The sequence below is a fragment of the Anopheles coluzzii genome, chromosome 2 (assembly GCF_943734685.1).
Source record: "Anopheles coluzzii chromosome 2, AcolN3, whole genome shotgun sequence".
NCBI classification, from domain to species: domain Eukaryota; kingdom Metazoa; phylum Arthropoda; class Insecta; order Diptera; family Culicidae; genus Anopheles; species Anopheles coluzzii.
This window is the reverse complement of record NC_064670.1, coordinates 82,682,660-82,707,424: the sequence shown is the minus strand read 5'-3', so window position 1 is coordinate 82,707,424 and position 24,765 is coordinate 82,682,660. Positions and strand designations below refer to the sequence as shown.

The following is a 24,765-nucleotide window of genomic DNA, read 5'->3' as shown; positions in this document are numbered from 1 at the left end:
TGGGGTTTTCATACACTAGCAAAAAAAAGTCACATTTTCTTAAGAGCTGTAGGACGGAAGCGGGCCCGTTTGTAGAAGCAGATGGCTGTAAAAAAAAAACCTGCACGCAAAAATGCCACAATGCAAAAAAGCTAATGCAGTAGAAGGATAGAGAGAAAGAAAGAGAGCGATGGAAACGGCATTAAACCGTTAAAAACAATCAATCAGGGCCGGAACCTGTCGAATTTTCGATGTCTGGAAAACAGGGTCAAAATTACGGTGTTACTCATACTCTTGATGTGTCTGTACCTGCGTGGCGTGCGGGCAAGCAACACTGTTATCATAGAAATAACGTGACAATGCAACTAACCCCTGACTATCGAGTGTAGGTGGTGTGCATGTGCACTCACGCAAACACAGAAATCACTGACGAGAAAAAAATGCATATTTAATATTAGTGTTGGAATAGATTAAAATTATTAAAAAAAAAAACAAATTATACTAATGTGTTTGCACGCACTTTATCATCCCCCTTTTTCTTCCCGATAAATGGCTCAAGAGTAGTGAACGAATTTATTTAATGTTGTAATCTTAAACAAAACAAACACACTAGAAGTCTTATGCCTTGTAATAACCATTTATATAATCATATACATATATAAATATATATTATATTTAGAAATGGGCTCAATTCACACAGGGAGGCGCTGACATGATTAGACATACACACACAATTCTTCAGCCGCATAAACGCCAACGGCTCTCATATTCACGTTTATCAATTTAAATTTAAATGCCCCCCCTTTAGTACGCCAAACAAAAGCGATCGTTTTTATAAACCTCTGTACACAAACACACATTCATACACCCACACACACACACAAATACACACATACAAAATGAAGCAACAATAATAAAACTTTACACGTAAAACAAATCAAACCATGCCACTATATCATATCATTATATCCGGGCTTTCGAAGAGTTTCTCTTCCCTCACCCTTTTCTAGTATGTATATTGTTTTTCTCGTAGCAGGCTCCTGGCTTTTATATTTTGCTTTACCACATATCAATGAAATATGACGATATATCACTATACAAATGAATAAAATTAGTTTTAGATTTTCTCTATCATGATAGTTTCCTACGCAGACGATGTGAGACGGGGCAATGTGGAAAGTTAAAGCATTTTCAACGTGTTTATTTCGTGTTAATTTTGTAAGTAAAATTCGTAGGGTCCCATTTCTCGACCACGTGTTTTTGTTCCTATAAAACTTTTTTTTTGCAATTCTTTAATAACTAAATCTCTTCACTCTTAACTAACAATATCGAGGTACGTTCTTGTATAACATGCACTGAGCGTCTTTATGTTTGCTTACTTTCCTTAAATAACATTAGTTAGTCTGGAGGCGTATGATCACGTTATATTAGCATTCTGTTTTCGCGATCGCAGTGGAGATCTTAATATAATCCGACCGAAAGAATTTAATCGAAAAGCAATATACAAGAAAATGGAATACTACTCAGTTTCTATGATGTTATTATTTTTTTTTTTACATACCAGACAGACACGCACGCCGAATAATTGCGAAAATAAAGTACACAAAAGCAAACAAATAAGGAGAAAGCAATCTGTTGTTTAATATGCACCAGTTTTATATCCACTTATAACAAGGAGAAAAGAATTCACATGCACTCAAGCGACCAAACTGGTTTGGTAAACACTTTCAAACTATCATTTGTAAAGTGTTGAAACAAAGCAAATCACTTTCAAGATCACACTTCTAGCAAGTAAAAGCACACGAAGCACACGAGAGCATAATGCTAAAACAGTTACAGTTGAAAGCCATACGATCGGAAAATCACAAAACACATCGGGGACAGCTGCACATCGGGGGTAAGTGGCACCAATCATGTCAATCAATATTAAGAGCTTTACTTCCTTCGCATCGGAATGGAAGGACGTGACTTTGAAACAATAGTGCGGTAGATGAGGCATGAGGTAAGAGAACAAAGATCATCATTAAAATGGATCAAATGCATAGTGATCAGAGACGTGCGCACGGGAAAAAACACACAGCGTTGCACTCAGACATTGTACGTCCTTATGTGGTTTATGTACCCACAGGATCACAATTCAGAGCCGGCATGCTTACAAATGCTACTGTACTGGTACAACATCAAAATGCTTATTCGCATTTCAAACCATAGTAGTAGCTGAGCAGCATAGTTGTAGTGAGAAGGAAAAGAAAATTAAATTGTATAACTTAAAGCAATAGTTTATGCGATTGCCAGAAGGGTAAGGAATCTAATAATATACACATAGACACAGAAATAAAAAAAAACTGCAGCCGTTTTTCATATCGATTTCACGTTTTTTAAGATCACAATCGTTGATAGGTGTACGTACTTGTGTGTAGGTGTGTCTGTGAGTTTATGTGCGTGTCTTCACTGTAGTAATAGTTCAATTACAATTAAATGCTAGCCAATTTCGTAACAAATTTCACGCACGGAATGCAGTTAGAAGACACACAAGACACAAACCAAACAAAAAAAAAACTGAGGGGAAATGACAGTAACAATCTCAATGTTAATATTATTGAACGTTAATAACGGTAAAATGACAAGGGTCGTGTTCAGGCTGCGTAAGTTTGTGCAACATCTCATTAGAGTGTAAGATGTACGTAGGAATTAGGAAGAGAACATTAAACAACTAAACAATATAAAGAGATCACTATCAAATTGAAAGCTAATGGTTGACTGGCGTTGGCGTGTTGATAGAGAAGTAGTAGTAACAGAAAACAGAAAAAAGAGAAACAAACAAACATAAAGTAAAGTAAAGTAGCTCAACAAACACAAAACAACAGGATGAGAAAAATACAAACATAAGTAGACTAGTGTGTTTGTACGTGTGCTCGTGGGAGAATGAGGACACACCATAAGGCAACAATAAAGTGTTAAAATAATCGACTAAGGGATCAATAACCAAAGAAAATTCATTAAAAAATCATCAATCATACTTGCATACACTGTTATACACAACGGACTACGGACAAAATACTAGAAGCAGTACGCAGAAGAAAGAATTACTTATGACGTTAGCGATAACAAATCTTGATTTTAAATTATTTTATTTGACAATCTCTGAAATGCTAAAAGGACGGCATTTTCTTGCTTTTTAGTTAGTTTTTTCGTCTTCCTCTTATCTTTTCTTTGTTTGTCTCTTTGTTTTATCTTTTATTAAACTACTTTGTGGAAATACTTTTTTTTATAGAATAAGCTGTTTTTTTCAAAATTTATTCACTAAACAGTAATAGAGACGTTCTAACAAATAACTAAAAGCTCAGATTTATTTCTTAACTATTGTATTAAAAAAAAACAAAAACAAAAAGTAACACACCGACACAAAAAGAAGCAAACAAAAACAAAACAGCACTCTGTTGCAAAAAGGGGAGAAAACACTAACAAAGACAAACAGGCAGGATGATGATTATAAGTGATATATGTGATGAATTTTTACATTGATTTCGTTTTTTCACTAAAAACGCATAAAGGGCTGTGATTTTAGTGGTAGATGTAAAAGAGAAAAACAAACAAACAAAAGCAAATTAAGATGAAAACACGAAAACACACGAGGAAAGCATTATTTCGTAACGTAAAATGTCAGCAGAAAGCTTTGCGGAACTGATCGTTGTTTGAATATCACTCCTCCTGTGCATGCTTTGTACGGATGTGCAGGAGCAGTGAGCAGTGGGCTGATGAGATATTGTTGATTGAGATTATGAAAATGATGGTGATTAGCGAAGAGGAAAAGTACAATGCAAACAAAAAAAAGAATGTAATTGAATCAAGAAGGGCAGGACCTTATAAACACATCCACATAGTATGGTATCCACCAATAATACACACATGCACACACACACACACACACACATGCGGACAAACATCACGACAGAAGAGTTATTTTCAACACATTGGTAAGTGTTCATTCGATGTTTACAATTTGTGAACTATTTTTAGTGAACACGTTAAAACTTTCACAATTGAAATTCTAAATTAGACCATAAAACAAACGTATTAAAAACTCAACCCATTGCATACTTCCAATTGTTTTCCTAAATAAAGCATGTTTTATCCTAACATGCTTTTTTATTGTAGCTTGTGTGTATTTTATTAACACAATATCCAAATCATTCTATTTTATTGCCTTTAACCAATTCGAGAAACTGTTTTAAATTAAAAACAGAACAAGTATTATTTGTAATATAATTGGCCATCCTAATTATTAAGTCACTAAGCCACTTCCGTCGCCACTAATCTTCCATCGCCTGACTGAGTCATTGGTCGTTGTCTGCAGACAGAACCTTTTCCGTTTCAAATGCGAATCATGCAAAAAAAAACAAACAACTCTTCCATCGGTTCCATCGCCTTCCAACAGGCTACCATTGGCTGACACGCAGACACGCAGACGTACACTTACAACACCACCCACTGACACCTTTTACACTCCAGTTAAGGCAAACAACACCTACTGTATACAGTAAAACATGAAAAAAAAACATACAAAGAACGCTAAACCTACCAACATCTTGCTCGTATACAACAACATCCACCACCAGACGCGAGCATAATATCTAAACCACGTCCCTTTATGTGTAAACATTATATACTACGCTAGGAAAGCAGTTTTGATTTCATATCATTTGAAAGATTTATGTTTTCATTACTGTTTCACAATACATGGGTTTTCAGGAGTTTTCATACTTGTGGGATGCTTTCATGACTTACTTTCTTACAGGAAATTAACGTTATATGAAAGGATTTGGATTAAATAGCATCTTATTTGAATCTAAAAGGAATTTTCAAGGAGCCTGTGCAAAAAGGGTTGCCATAGAGTCCAATTCCCATCTTATAAAGCTCATTTCCCACAAAAAAGATTCAAGAACGTAGCCCACAGCTATGAGAACCCCTGAAAACCCCTGTAATAGTAATTCAACTTAATATGGCTTCAGAATTCTGCTGAAAATATAGAATGCTGAAATAAAGAAAAAAAACCAATGTAACTGTTTCACATATACATAAAGACCAATAACTAAAAAATTAAAAAAAAACCAAACATCATCCCTTTTTGTAAGAGATTTAACTGCAATTAGAACGTAGGCTTAGATCATCTTGTTGTCGGACTTCCTGCGCTATAGAACGTATCCTGCTATCTATCCCTAGACTGACCAGCTTGACTTGATCACTTAATACCTACTCTAGCCTAGCCACGCCAAGCTAAGCCAAAACGTTGCCAAAACTCCCTTCAAAGGGGAGATTTATTGGATTTAAACAGTCATTCCAACCTACTTTTCGATGAATTATTTGTGTGACCTCCTTGGGACAGCCAGCTCAACCACAAATAACACACAGGAGCGTCACGAGAATGTCTCAAAAAATGTGCCAAATTTACTCTTGTTTTGTAAATTGTTTGAGAGCTAACTGACAGATTGACCGCAGAGGCCATGATCGACCGGAAAAGTGTAACAATACAAAGGTTTTAGCAGAAAGTAAAGCAGTTTGGCAGTGTAACGCAGAGAAAAAGAAAATCAGCATAAAACAAAGAAAAGGAAGGGTTATTGATTGTTCGTTTCATTTCTATCCACTAGCAATCACCACCATTATACTTTGTAGTCATGTAAGCAAGCAAATACACATATGAATGCAAAAGATATGAAAAGTTTATATAAAAAAGACACACGCAATCGATATAGCCAGCAACCATGGTGTAAAACTAGTAAAACTAGCCTCAAAAAGATCCCTGAGAAAGTTTTATACCATTCGAAAAGTATCGTTCTTCTTCCAACTGCGTGTGAACGACTTTGAACAAAATGAAAGACCCCAATCTTGATCCTCAAGCAATGCCTACCCTGACCATCTCGTTCAGTATTGAGCGATCTATATTCGCAAGCTGGCACTGCTCGCTCTGCTCCCCACACGAATAATACAACACAAAATTTCATCGTCCTCATGCTCTTGTACGAATGATCGTATTGTTGTTTTTTTTTTCTTTGACTTGTCTTAGTTTTATTTGATCAGTTGAGGACAATCATGTTCCTTTATTATACCTACATCATAACACGAAATGTCAAAATATGATAAGATCGTTATATTGGTTAGGTAATAAGTGTTTAACATTTTAAGTGTCTTTTGAAGTGTGTTCTGCGCACCTGATGCGTTTTTATTTGTTTATGTTTGTTTTAAGCTGGTTTTGGTCGGACACTTTAATAGTAATAGTATTATTCTATCAACAAATATTCTGCCATTAATTTCACATTGTGTACTACTTTGCATAAATAAAACCGTTTAACAAAAAAAATGTAAAGTTTTTCTTTTGTGTTTGTTTTCCTTATTTACACTTTTTTTGTTAAGTTTTAAACTACCATAACTTCTATAACTTCAATCTCTAATTTAAAGATCGTTCAGATTTAACTTTCCAGTCCTGTTGCCACAGGATAGGCAGTTTGTTTGTGTGTTGATCGTACAAACTTGCCATGATCACATGATACTGTAAGCGACATATAACGAGGTTTCATCATGTTAAGCAATTGTGTATCAATAATGAAAACATTTTACAATTTTTTTTTTCTTGTTTGCTGCTTTCTTTTTGAAAAGATCAGCAAAATACTCGATCTGATTGTTTGTTTTTTTTTAATTGTAGAAATGTGTTATTCTCCTTCCAAGAGTGCAAAAACAATGCAAACCTCTTCGAAAGCAAATAGAAAATCAAATATTGGTACATTTTTACTTAAGTATAATTTCCCATGTATAAAAAAAAAGAAAAGCAAAACCCAATCCCGACAAATGAAAACCAAGGAAACAGCGTATATATACAAAAGAAGAAACATAATTAAAACAAAATAAAAAAAGCAGACAAAGATTGGAAAGAAATATTTTGTGTCAATGTCGATACATATTGATTGAGTCTTGACATAATTTACACACAACAACAGCTGAAAAAGGGAGTAAAAAAGAGAAAAAGAAGCTTTACATTTAATTGAACTGTTTTATACTTATAATATACAGTTTAGGACAATTGACGGAAGAAAGGAGGAAGGAACATGAATTCATAATAGGGGAGAAAGAGGGTAGTTTCTGTGTGTTTGAGCGTACATGATAAGAAAGTGCCGGAGAGGCGTGAGGTTTAGCAAACAAAATGATAAATAAAATATATAGAAATTGAATATATACACATATACAAATCAATAAGAAAACAAAAATATATATATGCAATTCATGCAACAACATAGACCTGAAGTAGCTGCTCAGCAGATGGATGAATGGAATGGAAACCCAACGTAACGTCGTGGTGCAGAGCAAATGGGGCGCCTGTCATGGGGCGCAGAAGGAAAGCAAATGGTTTAGAAAAGGATCGATAATAAAATCCTAGTTCAGGATAGTGTGGAGGAGAAAGGAACAAAACAAAACGCGTACGTAAGAGAACCGGGGTACAGCAAGCTAATCGTATGTGCAGCCAAATGTATGCTGCAAACCTACAGAGAAACAATAAAATGAAGTTAAGCTGTAGGAAACATTTGCCACACGCAACCATCAATTGAAACATTAGAAACGATCGTTAAAAATCAGCTCGAAATAAACGGTTGCAGCTGGGTGGAATAGTGTGTTAAGGCAGTGTGTAGAGTTGATAAACGAGCAAACAAATGATGCTGCAACTAGAGCGTGGGTAGTAGTTTTTTTATATACACACACACACACCGATGTACTTAAAAAACTGAATATTCCGATATCTGCAGTGCAACAGAAAAAGATCTAATGTTTTATGTCGAGCAAAACAGCAGTTTGGTTCAGCAAAGATGGAAGTAGGAAAATGTAATTTTACGACTGTTAATTTGCATGTATATCATCATCGTGTACCACAGAACAGAACACAACCCTAATCTCCCAATTGCTCCGTGCAAGCATGCTGATAGAACATCGCAATGGTTTAAAAGAATATATATTGTTTAACCAAACAAACAAAAAACAATACATAAACTCTATGTATTTGCGTATAAAACATAACAAAAGTGCACAGGAGTGTGCGAAGCAAAGTGCAGAATAAAACCCAAAAGACAAACGGACGGACGGAAGGACGGACGGGACGTACGGACGATAATAGAAGCCAAAAACCAAAAAAACCAAAATAAACCGGAATACAGGAATTTTTCAACGTGAAAGTTGTGCCAAGTTTTGCCCAGTTTTTTCTATTCGCCGTAGTAACGCGGTAGAGATAAAAGCGATAAAAAAGAACACGCAAGTAACGATATTCAATATTATTAATCCATGTATAACCGTTGTGAACCCCTTTTGCATCGTAATAAGCTCTAACTATAAACAAAAGAAAAGCTAACATATCTATTATTGTCAAACAACCGCAAAATCCTATACAACAAATACAGTTATGTGTAATCCCAGCAACTGAAATGAAAATTTAAATACATGAACCACTGGTGGGAAGAGTTTATGCCAACAAGCGAGTGCCAGTTTATGAAGAATGATCACGCGTATTTCTTTATATGATAAAGCCGATCCGAGGAAGACATGATTGTGGCAGAGAAATCGTGCTAAAATAATTCCAACCAATTTACGTGTCTCATTATTCGCAAATCTTTATGACCGTGTGCCCCCCCAGTAAACACGGCAGAAACGTACATACGTAATGATGTTTCCGAAAGTAAATACTTTCCTCCGCACCTTACTCAACACCGATGCATTGTTACAAATAGGTGCACACTTTAATGCATAGTGCACTTTACAATCACTCATTATTCCATCATAAATCCATCTCACTTTATTGTGCTAAAAACAAAACAAAAGGAAAAACAGTCAAAACGTTCTACATGTGCTTTCACAAACGAGATTACGCGAGATAGGAGTATGGAAGAAAGGTCTCTTATATTGTGCTATTTTTTTTCTAAAGTAAAGGTGTTGCTTTTTGACACTTTATGCATCCACCACCAAAAAAAACACGAAAAGAGGGCACACAATTTGCTAGCAATTGTTGCAATTTATTCTCACCATCTGCACCTTGAGAGAGCACCGTTTCCCTTTTATCGCCGTGTTGAGGCAATAACAGGAACTATATAAAAGAGCTGAAAACTGTTGTTTTATATACACAACAGCAAAAAATCCTTAAAAGTGTATAAAACTGGGGTAAAGCTAGACCCCAGCCCTTCGCATTTCCACTTTTGTGTTATAATGTGGTAAGGGACCCCTTTTTCTTGTGAATGTTATTTACCTTCCTATTAAATTAAATGGTAAGAAACTATTTGTGCAACGGCTCTTTTTAAACATTTCTTCCTCGTCCGATTTAAAACTCGCATTTGAAGCATTAAAAATTCTCCCATTAAAATTGAACCGTAAAAATGGAACACAAAGCAAGAAACAAAACATGATACAAAAACACCGTTCAACAGCATCCCAGATGTTAATTGTTGGGTTTCGCTTGTTTCGATTGGTTTGGTAGTACGCTGACAGTGTGAAAAGCCCGCAAACTAGTGCAAGTGTGGTGCAAATATTAGAACAATGTTGGAATGGCAAACAAAACCGATAGCATGTAGGCTTAAAGTAGAGAGAGTGTAATTCGTGCATAAATTTGTTGCAAAGAGAAAGAAAAAGGAAAATAAAGAAAGAAAATGAAAAAGAAAGAGAGAGAGAGAGAGAGAGAGAGAGAGAGAATGAAGAAAAAACAGGAAAGTAACAAATTAAACATCCGTAGACTACACTGCAACCGAAGCAAAGATGGCAAATGATAAACCTTAGTGTCTCGTAACAAGAAATTAGGAATGCATGGCAATCATACAAATAGAGCTTCTTTTTTAAAACAAAACAAAAAAATAAATAAACATGTTGCAACCAATCACGACGAGCAAACCAGCTTCAAGAATAGTGAAATTAATACTCTACATGCACGTGCACGTGGGAGCAAGTTGTGTTGCGGCAGTCAGCAACGGAAAGCAACGCGTAGTACAGTGAAGTCCGTAGTGTGCTAGTAAGTAACTGCGGCAACCACACATGCGCAGTAGATACGCAAGTAGACCTAGAGCTGTGGCGGCCAATCAGTAGTTGTGAAGGGGATGGTTACTTCGATTGAATGTGACAGCCTGCAGTAGAACAGTAGAAGCGAAATATCGTTCGACAAGAACCAACCACGTGTGAACAATTGCAGAGGGGTTTGTAAACACTATCATGACTAAATAACCAAAATCATGATAAACACATTTCCAATCATATTTTGTATCTCGTTGGGAAATCATTTCGGTACATTGAAGAAAGAACTAGGAAAATAAAGCATACGAACAAAAAAAAAACAAAGAAAACTAGTGAAAGCTTGTACTCGTTCGTGTTATATTAAGTTAGAAAAAAAGAAACATACATACAAAAAAACAATATAGTGAAAACAACCGCTAGGTATGTTACATTACCCAAACTAGATTCAAGAGCATTCACAGTAAAGGCTCCGAACCGTATCGGCGCTTAACAGAACTGGCGTTTGCAATTAATAACGGAAGCAGCACATGTTTATATGAAATATATTTATATTTTATATACAGAAACAATATTTGCCAAAAAAAAAACCATTCAAGCAAGCATCGGGAGCCGTTTTTTTAACGTGCCGAATGCGAAGAATGCCACTTTGGTAGAGGTGTGATGGGGTGTGAGGGTTGATCGTTGAAGACTACTTACTACTACTGTACAGTGGCAGGCTGGTATGCCGAATGCAAAAAAACAGAAGATAAATAACTTATCTAGTACATTACATGCAAGGGGAATGACTTTTGTACAACATGGTGCAACATTCTTGCCAAATTGCCGAAACGATAGCAAACGTGACGAGTAGAGAAGTAGTGAAGAAGAAAAAGAACAAAAAAATAAAATAGACAAATCATTGTGTATCGTTAAGTTACGTTCAAAATGCAGAAACTAGACGGAAAGAAGACAGAAAGGATACATTAATTCATCATCTAATGAAGAACACATACAGAACTATGGAAAACGCACTTAATAAAGGAAGGAAACAACAAAACCAAAACCAAACAGCAAACATTGTTGTTAGTTGTGATTATCCGAAATGTGACATGTTAAGGACGGAGGACATTGTCCGTACTGTAATTTTTATTTTCACTAGCGCATCTGGCGACGACCAGCGCAAGCTGGATGTGGGTATAATTTATGTGTCAAAATTATTAATAGTTGGTGTCTCATCAAGCTTCGATCAGGCTATTTGTTGCAATTTATGGACGTTTATCAACATTTCAAGCGGTATACAAAGTAGGCCGTTTAGCGTCGTTGTTGGACAAACCGTCATTCATACAAAGCGCTGGGCAACATTTCTCCGCATCTTCGAATCTCTATCCATCATTGGGTAAAATTATAACTGAACTCGTTTCACACACAAAATTTAGTAATAGTGGTAATAGTTTTGTCGCCGAAATTTTTTGAAATTCTTGAAATTTTCTAGAACTCATTTGTTGCTTTCAAACGATATAGAAATATGTTTAAAAAAAACTCTATAATTTGACTGGAATCCATATTAATCTGTTGGTGTATTCAGTAATCTATCATGTGATGCAACTTCATTTTAGCTTGTTTGGTAATAAAGGTAAGATAGGAAAGGTGAATATCCTCTTGATATTTTTTTTTTATCTTAAGCAGTTATGATAATTAAATCTAATCAATAATTTGATGATGTTGATAGTTTTACTATATGAAATAGTTTTCATGATTATGGAAACAAGCAAAGTGGCGCAGTGATATACTGAAAGAACGCAGTGAATCAGAACTACGTCATGCTATATAAAGAACTTCATTTTAAAGAGGCAAATGAAGCCAAAAGGCTCAAAGTCTTGACAATAATAAAGTTTAAGTTCTCGCATTCCGAAATTTATTTACAAGCGGTATCAAAACGCACATCCCCTTTGTAGCTCATCAGGACATTTTTATGTATGTCCCAATACACGGAAAACAATACGCATTGTTGAAATTTATAAAGTCTCATGGATATCCAACATATTCTTTGAATTTCATTTTTAGGTGTCCGTCCGTCCCTAACATACAACAATTGTACACACAAAAAACATTTTTAATTGATGGCAAAAAGCATCGAGCTTAAAGCATTGAAAAAAAAACACATATTCGGATAAAAATATGGATCTGATCTAACGTGACAACTTCTACTTCTCTTCCTGCATTCGTACTCCTGTTCTAAACCGGATATAAAGGACATTTTTCCTGTGTTGAAAGCTTAACAATTACAATTAATGATTTACTCAATTATTTATTGGAATACATAAAAATAATTTCGTGTGGTTTCAGTACAGGCTTTAACTTGATTTAATTTAATTTAATTTAACTTAATAATTTTGCTGACTGTGATTTCTAAAACTACAGTCCGTTTCCGAGATACGCGGTTTTCGTCTCTCGCGGTTTTTTTTAATTTGACAATTTGACACGAGACAAACAGTACAATTGGCTACAAATGCAAAATAAATAGCCTTTTAGCCAAAAATGTTGAACCACTCAAAAGCAATAAATATAACAATTGTCTTGCTGAATTTTTAATAAATGATAAAGTGTATAAAAATATTAAATTTAATCAAAAATACTCATTCAATACTCATTACCCATTTAAAAGAGTTTTGGCCGAAAAACGTGATATTCAACTGACGCGGGTATTTGAGTTGCGCGGATGCCCCGGGAACGCACAAATCGCGTATCTCAGGAAGAGACTGTACAGCAATTATCCGCAGTACGCGATACTCGATTTACGCGAATTTGCAGTACGCGATTCCTCGAAATTGGACAGTTCCATGTGTTTTTTGTAAATGTTTTAATTTTTTGAGATATTTTATGCGCTTTTTGAATTTATTTACTGTTCTTAAAGCATTTTCAATTAAATTTGTGAAAAAGATACCTGTTTTACAACAAAGAACTTAGATGCAAAACTCTGTGGCGATATTTTTCAATTCTCGAACCAGTAGTGTAAACTATTTTTCCATAGGAATCCGCTATACGCGAAAACTCGAGATACGCTATTGTGCTCGGTCCCGTACGATAGCGTATATCGGAAAATGACTGTACAGTAATTAAAAATCATCCTTAGGGTTTAATTTCAACTACTAGTTATTCTGCTACGGAGGAAACATTGAATTTGTTTCCTGCTCTGCTTCACTATTTTTAAATATTTAGAAAAACAGCTACCGAACGGCATCGTACATAAGGCGTCATCCATTAATTACGTAACGAAAAAATTGTAAATTTTTGACACTCCCCCCCCCCCCAACAACAAACTGAAGCGTTGGAAGAAACCTCCCCCGTCTCCCAAATTACGTGACAGATGGACCCCCTCCCCCTGAAATAGCTTAGTTTATTGAACAAAACCTGCTATTTTTGTTATTTTTTATCTTATTCTGTTTTTTTTTATTGATAAAACAAATTACCACAGGCAGTCCCCACATCAATTGTCAAATGCCAAATAATTTCCCTTTTGATCGAATGTTTAAAACTAATTCAATAGGTTTAAAACTGTTAAATTCAGTCACAATCATATCAAATATCAAATCGGTAATGTTTGCAAGAGTTTCGACTGCAAACATCCGATCTCCGACACGTTTTCCTTCACCTGATCCAGCCATCAAGTTCGCTGTGCTTCCCTGCGCCTTATGCCGAACTGGGGATCGCTGTCGAACACCTTCTTGGAGGGGCATCAGTCCGCCATCCTCATGACGTGCCCCAGCCATCGTATCCTACCAACCTTCGCCATCGTCAGGATGCTCGGTTCGCCGTACAGCTCAGCAAGCTCGTGGTTCATTCTTCTCCTCCACGCTCCATTCTTGAACACACCGCCCAGAGCGTTTGCATCCTCCACTCGAAAGATCCAAGACTCGAGTTCATAGAGGCAAACTAAGCCGCGTGGGGCCCCGAAATTGGAACCCACACCCCGCTCACCAAGCCAACGCACCGTGCCACAAGTCATTGAGAACGATGGCAAAAATTCATGAATTGGGCTTCGAATTGCTTCCTCACCCACCGTATTCTCCAGATCTGGCCCCCAGCGACTTTTTCTTGTTCTCAGACCTCAAAAGGATGCCCAATTCATGAATTATTGCCATCGTTCTCAATGACTTGTGGCACGGTGCGTTGTCTTGGTGGAACAACACAACACAAAAGTTGCTTGACAAAAGACGCTCTGTCTCACAAACTAATTGACATACAGACGTAAAATTTTGACACGAATCATTTGAAGGTTGGTACTATATAAAAAAAAATATGCATTTAATACTAGCGGCGCCATCTATGTGTCAGACCGGGGACTTATCAGCCAACCTGTTAATTGTTAAATATTTGATTCAAGTCCCTGTTCGACGCTTCAAACCAAGCTTACATTCGTGTGACCACTTAGGGCCTGCTCTCGTCTTAATCCGCCACTGCATAGAGTACCACCGGATATCTCACATTTCGGGCGGGCTTGAAGTCATCTAGATCTCAGCAGAACTCCTATACTACCTCGAGATTGTCACTGCTTTCCAGATGGTCTGAGTATCCGGTAAGCTTGTACTTCGTCTTCGTCACTTTGATTCTCAATCCAATTCTTGCTGCTTCACGTTGGAATCGGGTGAGACGCTTCACACACCTTCGCTGTTGTCCTGCCGATGAGGTCGATGTCTGCGATGCCAAGAAATATCGTGACACCTTCCAGGGCGATGTTAAAGTCCGTCACCTCGCCTCAAGCCCCCTTTGAGATTCGAACGATACCGACATCAAGATCGATGCTCTCACCTTGCACTGCCTCCCGTTCATGGTGGCCTCTAACAGCCGGATCAACCTCCCAGGGATTACTAACTGTTCTAGTTGATAGAGCATGATCTGACATAGCAGTACTCTTTCCATTACATATCGAAACTCTTTAGAAGACATAAAAAAGAGAGTGAAAATGGATAGCGGTCAAACAGCCAATCTGTTTTAGCGATAAAAGCCATACATTATCAAAAATATGGAAAAGAGTGAGTAAACATACGTTTGAGCCAGCCCAAAGTAGTTGGGGAAGTAGAAGGAAATACAATGAAATATTTACCACCTTGAGTTGTTAATGAATGCCTGTGCCTACCATCGTCAACTATTGTTAGCTGACATATTGTTTAGTTAGAACGAACCAGACTCTGCTAACGCTTAGATATTCTCTATCTTTATAGAATGTACGGAATAATTAGCCTCGAGATTTTACACTAGCATAAATGTATGGTCCTTCAGTGTATTTTGCGTAAAAGTGTTGTGGCAGCAAGGAGATATTAAAACACAAACTTTAGGATTATGTTGTACATAACTTCATTTAATTATGGGCAGTTTGATTTTTCGTTCGACATTTAATGGAACGATTTCACACTATCAACAAGACATTTGTATCTTATGTTTCGTTAGTTTGAAACAATTAGAGGATCAGATTTTATATCGATTAAATAATTTCCTTTGAAAGTATTTAAACTTCCAACAATCTTTTTTATTCTTCTTAGAACTTAAAATAATCGCCTGAATTCATAATTGTGTTGGACAATGTTACGATCACTTCAAAAAAAGTTACGAAAATGCTGAACCACATTGCACATTTATGCATTACAATCCTCTGCATGGAGCTGCATATTGGCCAAACTGGTGAACTGGGCTCCGCATATGGGACAAGAGAACGAACCATCACTCGACGTTTGTGCCGTAGTCGTTGTAAAAGCGTTTGATTCCAAACTAAAATAAAAAGTAAAAAGATGGTTGTGAGTATATAAAATAGCTCATCTGGAATGTTTCCTCCCAATCTCCTTACACATGTATCGCACGACGCAGCTCAGACACTTTAGCGTTGGAAGCTTCATACTGTAACCCTAACATGTTTTTATCATTTTCCATCGCTCTCATCTTCTGCTGCAATTGCGCGTTTTGTGTGTTTGCGTTTGTGTTGTGCTCATGTGCAATTTGCAAATCAGCTTTAAGCTGAAAAGAAGTATTGATTAATTTTTACTGTGATAAATTCAATCCATTGTTTGAATTTAATACCTTTTCAAGGAGCAAATTCAGCTCACTTTTTTCCGTTTCTGACTGTTGCAAGCTTTCATTGAGCTTCGTCACTTCTAAAAGATACTGCTCCGCTTTACAATCCATATCTTTCTTAAGATTCACATGCTGTGTTGAAAGTGCTTCCAATTCTATGGATGAAATAAAGTTCTCATTTAACTACGGTGCAAACAACCTTGCTACTCATATCAACTTCTTTGCTCACCTTTTCTCGAGCGAAGTAGTTCCTGCTCTTGTTCTTGGCTTTTGCATTTTAGCTGTGAACAAAGGGGTTTGGTTAACTTTATCATACCACTTAATTTGGCCCGGTTACAGGGCTACGCTTTACAATTTTGTACATTTATTGTATCATACAATAAGCATACAAAAAACACACCATCCCTTACCTTTGTGAAGTCGGTCTTAGCCGTTCTAAGCTCTTCATCAAGTCGTTTGACTTCCTTCCGATGTTCTTCAGTTTGGGTTGCTAAGTTTTCTGTCAAGCTTTGGCGAAGTTTTTGCTGATCGAGCAATTCTGTGTAATGGCATAAGAGTGAATAGCATTTTTATTAAAATGCAGTATTTTTAGAGATTTACCCGCTAACCTGCTTTGAGCCGCTCGTTATCAGCTTTTACCGCCGTAAGTTGTGCTTCCACCTGCAAACATAATCTTTGTGTAGAATTATCTGTCTAAGTATTATATGCTTTACTACCTCTGAAAGCTCTCCGACTCTTGTTTTTAGTCGAATACACTCTGTAACAGTGAATTGTGTAAAATAATTTCATTTAACAGACATTTACAGATATCAAATTGTTAGTCAATAGTGTGGGTTAATGAGAGTACCTACCGTCAAGAAATTTATGCGCAATCTTTTCCAATCGTTTATTTTCGTTTTCCAGCTAGAAAAAGTGCAGAAAATCAACCACTTCTGCTATCGATTTGAATGGAGTCCCACAGAATACTCACGCTTGCAATCTTTTTATCATTTTCAGACAACTGTCCACTCTTCTTTGGATTGTGTGGTGTACCGGCTTTCTCGATTTTAGAATCCACTTTGTTCTCGCTTTTGTCCTTCTGGTTTGATGCATTTACTCCCAAGTTGAAATCTATTTTCCAGTTCACCTTTGAACCTAAAGACAGTAAAGAGCAGCGGTTGGTGTACTTGACGCGGGTCTTTTTTTTCTATCAGACGTAAACCACAATGACTCACCAAGCGGTTGCATTACTACGCCCATCAAACTTTTCAACTTTTTGCCCATACCTTTGGACGATTTCTTGCTTTTAGGCTCCTGCAAATAAATCACACACTCATGGTTAAATTCAAACTACCATATTAATTGCTCTGCTTCACCTTACCGTAGTTGAGTCTTTTTCTTTGCCATTTGCATTGCCTTTACGTCCCTTTTCTTCGTCATCTGCAGTTTCACCTTCCACTGGGGTAGTTTCTTCATTTTCCTTCTTATCACAAGTTTCGCTCTCGTTTTCTTCCTCCTCATCAATATCATCCTCGTCGAACATTTCATCTTCCGACTCGAGCAGAAACTCTTGCGCTAACTCTAGAGCAGTTTCCGCCCGTTCTAGAATGTGTTTGCTAGCCATATTGAAGGTGAAAACACCACTTTGGTTTATTTATTAATCGTGCAACCGTACTGCGTGACACACCGACGGCAAACTGACTCGTTGCAGCTTCCCGTAAACATTAGCATTCCTTCGTGATGCGCATGCGTAAGTCAACTTGTGGCGAAAATAGTTCAACGCAACCGTTTTACGCATCCCAAACTCACAGCCTGTCAAAAAATGCTTTTCGTTCTGAAATTTTGGCACACCTTGTACTTTATTAATATGGGTACACAAACTTTGCTGACATTTGCCATAAAATTTTAATTTTCAATGTGAAGGAAACTTCCCCTAGAAGGAAAATTTTGTCTTTAGAGAAGACTTAGCGGCTTTAGAAGGGTTGAGGCTTAAAAATAAAAAATGGATTGCGCAAAATCCTTTAAAAATATTGTATAGTAAAGTCAAAATCAAATACCGATTAATCATCAAATAATCAGTTGAAAGTAAAAATTGTAGAACCAATAGAAAACCTAGCAGACTTAGCTATAGGTGACTGGGATTGATATACCCAAGTTACAGGGTTTCTCAAGCCAGCTCATCGTAAGGCCGGGGGACATTGTCCGTACTCGCTAGTGTAATTTAAATTTTCACTAGCGCATCTGGCGGTGGCTGGTGGAAGCATTTTGCCAAACAATTTGGAGCCGCTTCAGAAAATACGTTATTGTTACATGTTTTTTACTTTAACCGGGCTGAAAAAGCTTTGTAATTGATAGCTAAATATGTTGTGCAAAAATTTCAGTCGTTTTCGCATCAAAAAACGATGGAAATATTACTTTATTTTGAGATCCGGCACGACCATTCCCTCGATGACCATAAAAAGCTTCCACCAGCCGCCGCCAGATGCGCTAGTGAAAATCAAAATTATACTACAGAGTACGATCAATGTAGCCCGGCCTTAACACTATTTTTCGAACATGTTAAACGATTGTCAACATCGTACATACAATTCGAATCCGTAAACTCTTTTCGATTTGGTAACACTAGGTTTTGAACGCGTAAAATCCCAACTCGAATCTGGAAAATGTATGTTGGCTGTCTTGTCACCCATTATGCGCGCGACATGTCAGATTGATGACGACCACAAATGACATTAAACTCACGGCACATGCGAATAAACGGATCAGAAGAGCCAAAGCGAGTGCGCCGTTCCTCCACGTCGAGTACCGCTCTAGCTCGGAGCGATCGCAGCGAGACTTACATGTTGATCATCGAAAGAAGCGTCGGCAAGTCGATCCGAATTATCAAAAATTCCCGCGACAAACAGCCTCTGAGCATTGCAGATCCGTTGCTTCAAAGACTCCAGGTCAAGCAGCGCACAGCACCCCTCATAGCCCAGTAAGACATTCGAGGAGCGCAAAGTGAACCACGTGAACTTGCGCTGGATCGACACAAAACATGCCAGGAGACGAACAGCTGAAGGCCACCATACCGAACCGTATTCCAGCGCTGACCGCACCAAAGTGCAGTACGGCGTCTTGACGCAGACCGGGTCAGCGATGTCACGAGCAATTTGCTTTAGTAAGCCGATCAATTAGTTTCCCATAGCGACAACATGCTCTAGCTGGTCGTGGAAGCTCAACTTTTCATCAAGGGGTACTCCTAGGTCCTGACACACTCGAACATAATCGTGCATAATCGAACACTAAGGGGCACAGGCAGGCCGAGTGTCTGGAGCTTTTAATTTGACATTTCAATATTTTATTTTATTATTTGTATTTTACATTAAATTTTGGCCTATGAAAACAACATGTGATGAGAAGAATGATAGTAATTACTCAACATTTATTGTTATCATTCATTACATACTTTGAATGTAATTGGAACTAGCAATGCATTACAATAGCAATATACAAATAAGGTTATAAATATAACATAGTTCACCCGATGAAAGAATAATGAAAAATATCATGTTATATTTTGTAGCTAATGAACAATATAAATTTCGCCGTGATCATTTTTGACCTTTTCGTTCTGAGCAAGAGTAAATTTATAGGGCATAATATAGCACGAACACAAGCACGAATACAGTAACATCAACATGGAAATTTGCATTAGTTGTTATTCTGTTTCCCTAAAACAAACGATGAACAAGTTTCCTAAACGTTCTAGATAACTCACACTAGAGATTCGTGATGGTTGCAAAACAAATGCTTCGTCTTCTATAATGAAAACAATCTCCTAACATTCTACAATTTTCAATAATTTTAATACATAAACAGACTACCGGCTCTATATCATCGTCCTGGAATATGATCAATTTAGCCAACAATGCGGTCAAGAACGGTCTATATAGCGATTTTAGCTGCAACTCGTTCCATATACGATACGGCTTTTCTTACAATCGTTATTCTATGTGTTGAGCAAACACTTTTGTTTAAGGACTTAGATACAATATATATAATATTGAATTTTAAAAGAAATTTGCCTTTGCAGTGGGAACTCCAAACTATATGGGTTTTATTTTGATTGATTTTCAAGCGCTGTCAGCTTCTGTTGCAGTAGCGCATTGTCACGTAAAGCCTGATGTTCCCGTGCTATTGCAGCTTGCAATTCACCATGAAGCTATTAGTTTTCAACAAGTTGGAAATAGTGTAAATGCTTATATCTAAAGATTACAGTGTGGAATGATTTTACCAGTCTGATTTGGCAATCCAGTTCAGCTTTCTCATAATCCGATTTCTGCAAGGTTTCGTGCAGCTTTTTCATTTTTAAACGTTGCTGATCATCCGTCTCATCGAAAGCTCTACTTAGATCCTTGCGTTGTTTTGAAATTTGATTAAGTTCTGCAAATTAAATGGTAATTTTAATAGTAGTCTTGTTAACAAAGTTTTAGGTGAATATACTATATTTATAGAACGCGAGATCCTAACCTGTTCTACAGCTTTCCAAAGTTTCCTCCAGATCCTGTGTCTTCATTGATTGCTACAATCGAAAATATGTTTAACACTTATTGTAATCCTCGAAATGTGTACCATTTATCGTTATTAAATCAAAAACCATACCCTAATCAACTCTGAAGCAGCTTTTGTGAGTTCCAATTCAAGTCGGTTAACTTCTGTCTTATGATCTACATTTTGTTTCTGACACTCAAGCAAATCTATGTAATCGAATGGTAGATTATTAATTTAGTTTGAATTGATCAAAACAATACAACTTCTTTTCAATCAATACTTTCTTACTGACCTGTTTGCAGGCGAGCATTATCGGTCTTTACTGTCGAAAGCTGCCCTTCCAACTGAAATAAAAAAGAGACATTTTTATCTTTTTCTTTTCGTTTTGTTCAATCAACCGATACCTTCGTTATTACCTCCGACAGTTCTCCAATTTTAGTTTTCAATCGTATACATTCTGTAACATTTTTTTCTATCAGTAAACGTGGTACATAAAGTAGATGCTCAAAAAAACTTATGTTATAGTAATACAGGGTTTTACCAAGTCATTTTGCAATGTTACTACGCTAATGACTCAGCGAATACAGGGTTTCGAATCATATAAGGGAATAGTTCAATCACTTAGGGGAATGTTGCAAATCGGTAGGGGAATATTGCATGCAAGCTTTGGATGTTTGCAATCACTTAGGGGAATGTTGCAATCGATTAGGGGAATTTTGCAAGCGTACTGTGGCGCTGTCATCAGACTTTGGGTGCCGCTGTAAATACCTTAAAATATTTTCGTCAATCTTACTAACTTATCATGTTTAATTATGGCTCCACAGCAGGATTTATTTAGTTTATCATGTGTACAGCAGAATCGCACACGAAAATAACTCCAAATGATGTTTTTGAAAAAACAACATCGGTATCAATTTGAAGCTTTTTACACCGGCACCCACAGTCTGATGACAGCTCCAAAGCTTGCTTGCAACATTCCCCTAAGTGATTGAACTATTCCCTTATATGATTCGAAACCCTGTAAAACGAGTGATGGGTCAAACGACCCATCATTTTAAAGCTTAAGTCTTCTTCTTTCCGTTTTTGTGCATCAAATGTGTCAAAAAGTGTAAAATAATATAGAAAACATAGGAAAACCTGCACCTCGATAGGACTGTCAAAATTAACATTGGCCCAGTCCAAGTACGCACTAGGAGTCAAAATAAATTTCGTGCTCGACAAAATATGCAGCACACATTGCAAAATGACTTGTAAAACCCTGTATTACATACTCACATACATCATATTTTCATTTTTAGGTTTAAGGAGTCTAGAGTGTGCAGCTCCATGGAAAACAATTATTAACGCAAAAATTTGGTTGTACATAGCTGTAGTTTTAACAATTCAGTTGTTTTGCGGATTCGCAACAGACGTATACTACGAAAACTATTCTGAATACGACAACGCTTGAAGGAAATCATAACGTTGAGAAGGTCTTTAATAATAACATAGTCTTAGAATTATTTTAGTTCTTGCTTGAGTGTTCAATCAACCCCCATTTCGGCTATGTGCAATTGTTATGGTATCACAAGAGAATGAACATCATAAGATATGAATAACATTTATCACATCTTAATGATTGTTGATACAGACCAAACAAACTCGATACTGAATTATAAACGCGCCTAGGAACCTAGGAATAATTTTGGATGATAACTTGTATTTCAGATAGTTTCACGACAGGATGATTCGGCGCGCAAACAGGGCATTAGGATTAATACTCAAGATTACTAAAGACTTTGATGATCCTATGTGTATCAAGTCGTTGTATTGTCCCCTTGTCCGACCAACATTAGAATATGGAAGTGTCGCAGCATCTCCTGATGCAGAAATTTTGTAAAATAGTGAAATTTTGTATATATTTTGTATAAATTTTGTATAAAAACGCTAACTAGAAGACGAATAAATGCTCAAGCGCGGTTTGTTGCTGGAGTCCTTCGCGACAATATTAATGCATCAGATATATTGGAACCATTTAATGTCAGTACTCCGAGACCCGCAACAACAGACGCTTCTGCACTCCAATGGTTAGACACAGCACCTTGACTTCCGTCCATCAACGAGCACAGAATAGACGCTTACGCTTTGTTCAATAAGATGTTAATATAAAGTAGGGCGTTTATTTATGTCCTCCTTATTTTGCCATATGTCGTTAAGAACAATTAAATTTAAGTTAAATATAAACGGGTGAAGTCAAAATTTGGCGTACCTATTATTGGTTAATAAATAATAATAATGAATAATATACTGCATTTTGTATTTTCCTTCTTTTCTTGTTTATTTTAACTAGTATAGAATATTTAACCAAGAACGCAAAGCGGTTGTAGCGCCGGATAAGTAAGTAAGTAAATAAAATATTTATGGAATTCTTTGGGGACCACGGTGAGTTTACTTTAGGTGCTAGGATAAAAATTAAGCATTGGATATAATCATAGGCGAAGATATTGGTTCGCTTACGAGGTAGATAATTAAACATAATAATTCAATATAAATTTAAAATTTTCAGGTAATAAAAAAGTGTGAGGAGCCATGAGTATACCATATTGTCCTGTGTAAATGTTGAATATTTTTATGCTTTTTTATTCAGGAGGGCCGGTTTTTTATGATTATATTGCAGCAATTTCTATATGAAAAACGTGACAGTACCATTGGACATTTGTAGTTTGTTTATAACAATTATGTTTACACTACTTACCATTATGTTTAACTTGTTGCATCTTTTTCATCTTTTCAATTTTGTTTTCCAACTGAAAGTAATTGAGTATTTAAACCAGTGTATTTACGATAAAAAAATACTTACATTTTTAATCGTTTCTTTATCTTGCGAAAGCGATTCATCGCGCTTATTTGCCACTGGTTGCGATGGATTGGTGTTATGATTTGTTGCATTTAAATTGATATCTAAGTCCCACTTGCATAATGAACCTGGAGTTATGAGAAAAAAAACTAAGCGTAACACGTAAAGAAATATTTTCCATCATGACTCACAACAGTGTTTTCCAAAGCGGTCAGGGCAGTTGGCACAGGTTATACAGCTCACACAGCTCAGACTTTTTACTATCCAATCACAAAATCCTTCTTCTAATTGTTCATGATTCACCTCCTACCATCGAAACACAAAATTATTAGCTCTAAAAATAAGATAAAAACAGTCGCTCCCATTGATACTTTACAGCTGTTTTAATTTCCTCGTTTCTTTCCTCTTCATTGTCTTCAAGATCTTTATCACTTTGATCGTTTAATATTGACTTGGAATCAACATTTTTTTCATCACCAGAATTTTTACTCTCAATTTCTACCACATCAATCGCATCTAAATCCATAATATTGTTTGAAATTTTGATTTATCCTTTAGCAGCGTCGACAACACCGGAAAGTACTAAATGTTTGATACGATAAGAAAGCCGAATCAATTAATATACGTGTTTGTAGAATGACAGTGGGAAATAGAGTGTTTTGAGCACTTTGTTTCGCTTTCCAATCTTTAGAATCACGCATGCGTGTAACAGCATTGTATTTAAAAAAATATGCGCAACACTCATTTTGCACTCATTGTACGAGCCACTCGGTTTAAAAAAAAGTTAACAAACATGATGTGTTTGGAAATGCTTGTTGTATATGATTGTTAGAACATGTAAATTGAACCCAATTGAATGAAAATAAATTTGTGATCTTTTTGAGTAACAGAGTCGTCATTATGCTCGTATTTAAATATTTCACACATATTTTTAGTGCTTTAATATTTGCAATTGAAAGTACGTCCTATACAAATAAGAAGTAAGAGGTGACGCTCTCATGTTATTCTCACGTTACGCTCACGTTACGCTCATAGGTGGCAATTGCTCACTATAGAACGGTGGTGGTAACCAACCATGGGTGCTTGTATGATATTTATTTCTTTGCGGAGCTTCCTTTCTTCGAGGCAACAAGCAATGGTAGAGTGATTAAATCATTCAGGTATTCAAATTGCAAGAAATCTTTGTTTTCTTCTACCGACGTGTTGAAAATGTATAAACAATTACCAAATTATTCGCAGTGATGCTAAACAATTCTGCGGCAGAGGTTCTACCCCGTTCCTTCCATTTGATCGTGCGTTGTAGTGTTGTTTGGTACAAAACGTTTAAACAACAAGTAAGACAAATATGTTGTTTGCTATGAGAC

The 24,765-nt window shown here is 36.6% G+C and overlaps 2 protein-coding genes across 2 annotated transcripts; both read right to left on the bottom strand.

The window, feature by feature from the left end:
• Positions 1-15,325: 15,325 nt before the first annotated feature.
• Positions 15,326-17,775, bottom strand: LOC120952857 (optineurin-like). Its single transcript, XM_040372402.2, has 11 exons — positions 17,414-17,775; positions 17,268-17,346; positions 17,024-17,187; positions 16,905-16,956; positions 16,770-16,810; positions 16,662-16,713; positions 16,464-16,591; positions 16,283-16,334; positions 16,060-16,208; positions 15,830-15,996; positions 15,326-15,753 (listed from the first exon to the last, which is right to left on the bottom strand). Exons 1-11 carry the CDS (start codon positions 17,654-17,656, stop codon positions 15,621-15,623), a joined length of 1,260 nt encoding a protein of 419 aa, XP_040228336.2. The 5' UTR covers positions 17,657-17,775; the 3' UTR covers positions 15,326-15,620.
• Positions 17,776-19,343: 1,568 nt separating this feature from the next.
• LOC120953414 (uncharacterized) lies at positions 19,344-24,068 on the bottom strand. The gene is made up of 10 exons (XM_040373312.2): positions 23,778-24,068; positions 23,593-23,707; positions 23,405-23,529; positions 23,300-23,351; positions 20,970-21,022; positions 20,858-20,909; positions 20,677-20,771; positions 20,545-20,596; positions 20,309-20,457; positions 19,344-20,236 (listed from the first exon to the last, which is right to left on the bottom strand). Exons 1-10 carry the CDS (start codon positions 23,925-23,927, stop codon positions 20,132-20,134), a joined length of 948 nt encoding a protein of 315 aa, XP_040229246.2. The 5' UTR covers positions 23,928-24,068; the 3' UTR covers positions 19,344-20,131.
• Between the last annotated feature and the right edge of the window lie 697 nt (positions 24,069-24,765).